General features: G+C 52.0%; 1 protein-coding gene across 1 annotated transcript; it reads left to right on the top strand.

The window, feature by feature from the left end:
* The first annotated feature begins 533 nt into the window (after window positions 1-533).
* Window positions 534-2,648, top strand: CCN1 (cellular communication network factor 1). The gene is made up of 5 exons (XM_028102537.2): window positions 534-596; window positions 895-1,108; window positions 1,459-1,815; window positions 1,947-2,158; window positions 2,281-2,648. The coding sequence occupies exons 1-5, from the start codon at window positions 534-536 to the stop codon at window positions 2,581-2,583; spliced, it is 1,149 nt and encodes a 382-aa protein (XP_027958338.1). The 3' UTR covers window positions 2,584-2,648.
* The last annotated feature ends 940 nt before the right edge of the window (window positions 2,649-3,588 follow it).

Here is a 3,588-nt window from a genome sequence, read left to right as displayed (position 1 = left end):
AACACGCCAGAAAGAGCCCTCCCCAATAGAAGTAGTTATTTTAAAGTGGAAAAAACGGGAGATTGTTTTCTTGACGGGTCCAGGACCAAAAAAAAAAAAGAAAGAAAAGAAAAAAAAAGATGCAACGGAGCCAGGGGAGGCGCTTGGCAGCAGCCCGCGCCAACCAGCATTCCTGAGATGTTTGAGAATTCTGGAACTCGCAGACAGAGCCGACGTCACTGCAACACGCGGCGCCGCGGCCGGCCCGTATAAAAGGCGGGCTCTGGGCGCTGGGGCAGACCGCGAGCGAGAGCGCCCCCGAGCAGCACCCGCGCCCTTCGCGCCTCCTCGGAAAAATCTCAACAGAAGGACGCCTGCAGCCCGCTCGCCGCCGCGGCCCTCGCCCTCCTGCCACCGGGCCCACCGCCCCGCCGCCCCGCCGTCCGGACCGGAGCCCGTCCCGCCGCCCGGAGCCCGGGACCCGACCTCGTCCGCTGCGCACCAGTGTGTCGGCGTCTTTGCTTCCGCGCTCGTCCGGACTCCTGCGCGCCACAATGAGCTCCCGCACGGCCAGGACGCTCGCCTTCGCCGTCACCCTCCTCCACTTGGCCAGGCTGGTGAGTTCTTTTGCCTCCGCTTCCCCATCCGCTCTCCCAGGCCCTTCTCCTTTCCCCAGATTGCCCCCGGCAGAGAAAACTAAACTCAAAAGTTCGGGGGCTTTCTTTAGCGCCCCCCCCCACCCCCGGAGACGCGTCGGGGGCCTTGCTGGCAGACGCAGCCGCCCGGACCGGCCGGGCTGGACAGGATCAGAGACCCCGTGCGGACAGGGTCGGAGGAACTCCTCCACCCCCTCCCTTCCCTGGGCTCCTCTGCGAACCGCGCCGAGTCTCACGCGTGCCTTTTCTCCCCCTCTAGGCGCTCTCCACCTGCCCCGCCGCCTGCCACTGCCCCCAGGAGGCGCCCAAGTGCGCCCCAGGAGTCGGGCTGGTCCGGGACGACTGCGGCTGCTGTAAGGTCTGCGCCAAGCAGCTCAACGAGGACTGCAGCAAAATGCAGCCCTGCGACCACACCAAGGGGCTGGAATGCAATTTCGGCGCCAGTTCCACCGCTCTGAAGGGGATCTGCAGAGGTAAGATGCTTGTGGTTTGGCCCCCTTAAAAAAATAATAGTCCTCGTAGTCAAGAAGTTTAGTAATTTTGAGACCATGTATGGTGATGCTTTGTTGTTGGTAGCTTGGCAGAAAGGCACATGATTTCAGCAGTCTGGAATGCAATTCAGTGTGTCTGGGCCCAACGAAAAGCGCATACGGAAAAGTGATTCCTGACTAACTTATTGTTCTGGTCTGGAGTCCCCGAGGAATTTGTAGGGAACTTTACCATAAATTGAATTTAACAGCAGAAAATAGGTATGCGTTTCAGGCCATGGTTGGGAATCTTAGCTTTATTCTATTTTCCGTTTCTCTTTTGGTGCTCTTTGCAGCTCAGTCAGAGGGCAGACCCTGTGAATATAACTCCAGAATCTACCAGAATGGGGAAAGTTTCCAGCCCAACTGTAAACATCAGTGCACATGTATCGACGGCGCAGTAGGCTGCATCCCTCTGTGTCCCCAAGAACTCTCTCTCCCCAACTTGGGCTGTCCCAGCCCCCGGCTGGTCAAAGTTACCGGGCAGTGCTGTGAGGAGTGGGTCTGTGACGAGGATGGTGCCAAGGAGCCCATGGACGACAGGGATGGCCTCCTGGGCAAGGGGCTGGCCTTCGATGCCTCTGAGGTGGAGTTAACCAGAAACAATGAATTAATCGCTGTTGGAAAAGGTGGCTCCCTGAAGCGGCTCCCAGGTAAGCTGAGACTGAGCCCGAAAGATGTTGTACTGAAACACATTCCTAGTTTGGAGCTTTGTAGAAATGAGTACTTGAACGTGCTGGGGTCAGTGTGCCTCTGAGAAATTTGTCCTCTTGTCTGTCTCTAGTTTTTGGAACGGAACCTCGAATCCTATACAACCCTTCTTTACATGGCCAGAAATGTATCGTTCAAACAACTTCGTGGTCCCAGTGCTCAAAGACCTGCGGCACTGGGATCTCCACACGAGTCACCAATGACAACCTTGAATGTCGCCTGGTGAAGGAGACTCGGATTTGTGAAGTGCGGCCTTGTGGCCTGCCGATGTACAGCGGCCTGAAAGTAAGTTCGTGGGGGTGCTCAATAGCCCCGTCCCCGGCAGGCAGCTGGGCCGAGATGCGGGCCTCTCTTCCAGGAACGAGAAACCCCCGTTCATAACTTTCCTTCTCGCTCCTCTCTTACAGAAGGGCAAGAAATGCAGCAAGACCAAGAAATCCCCCGAACCTGTCAAGTTTACTTACGCTGGATGTTCAAGCGTGAAGAAGTACCGGCCCAAGTACTGCGGCTCGTGCGTGGACGGCCGGTGCTGCACGCCCCAGCAGAGCCGCACCGTGAAGATGCGCTTCCGCTGCGAAGACGGGGAGGCGTTTTCCAAGAACGTCATGATGATCCAGTCCTGCAAGTGCAACTACAACTGCCCGCATGCCAATGAGGCGGCCTTTCCCTTCTACAGGCTGTTCAATGACATTCACAAATTTAGGGACTAATTGCTACCCGGGTTTCCGGAATTGCTACCAGGGTGACCGGAACTGGGGAGAAGAGTGCCAGAATCACGGAGCTATGGGTGGGGGCGGTGGGGGTGAGGGACTCATTGTAGAAGGGATGCACTGCTCATTCGTGAGTAGTATTAAGGTATTTTGAAACTGCCAAGGGTGCTGGTGCAGATGGACACTTAATGCAGCCACAATTGGAGAATACTTCGCTTCATAATATTGGAGCACACATTACTGCTTCATTTTGGAGCTTGTGCTGTTGATGACGTTCTGTTTTCTGTTTGTAAATTATTTGGTAAGCATATTTTTCTCTAGGCTTTTTTTCCTTTCGGTTCTACAGTTGTTAAAAAAAAATTAGTTGATCAGTTAAAGCCTTCATCTTTTGACAGAAGTAAATGGGAGGGGGTTCCATCCCTTCCTGGAGGTGACACTCTGTGAGTGTCCGTGAGAGGCAGCTATCTGCACTCTAAACTGCAAACAGAAATCAGGTGTTCTAAGACTGAATGTTTTTATTTATCAAAAATGTAGCTTTTGGGGAGGGAAGGGAAATGTAATACTGGAATAATTTGTAAATGATTTTAATTTTATATTCAGTGAAAAGAATTTATTTATGGAATTAATCATTTAATAAAGAAATATTTACCTAATATCTGCGTGTGTGGCGTTCAGTATTTTTAGGGACTACCCAGAGTCATTGGGAACAGGCTAACTTATGCATTCTTTCAGTCATTCAAACAGAACTACTTGAGTGCCTGCTTTGTGCCAGGAACTGTTCTAGGAGCTTAGGATAAGAGCAGGGAACTAACCCTACAAAAATAAGACAATGATTGCTTTTATCTTCAGTTGAGAAAAATCTTTGCATTTAAAAGTAATCTTTTTAAAACATGTATTGAATATGAGGCATTGTAGGAAGCACAAGGAATCTGAAGCTAAATTTGTGATTTAAATAAATAATGCTTTTTTTCATAAGAATTCAAAGCCAAAGGGTCTCCATCACCC

This window comes from Eumetopias jubatus, unplaced genomic scaffold (genome assembly GCF_037043125.1).
Source record: "Eumetopias jubatus isolate StellerSeaLion01/CBP00866 unplaced genomic scaffold, mEumJub1_p1.0 scaffold_4, whole genome shotgun sequence".
Taxonomy (NCBI): Eukaryota; Metazoa; Chordata; class Mammalia; order Carnivora; family Otariidae; genus Eumetopias; species Eumetopias jubatus.
Note: the sequence above shows the minus strand (reverse complement) of the source record. Positions and strands in the feature narration are given on the sequence as shown.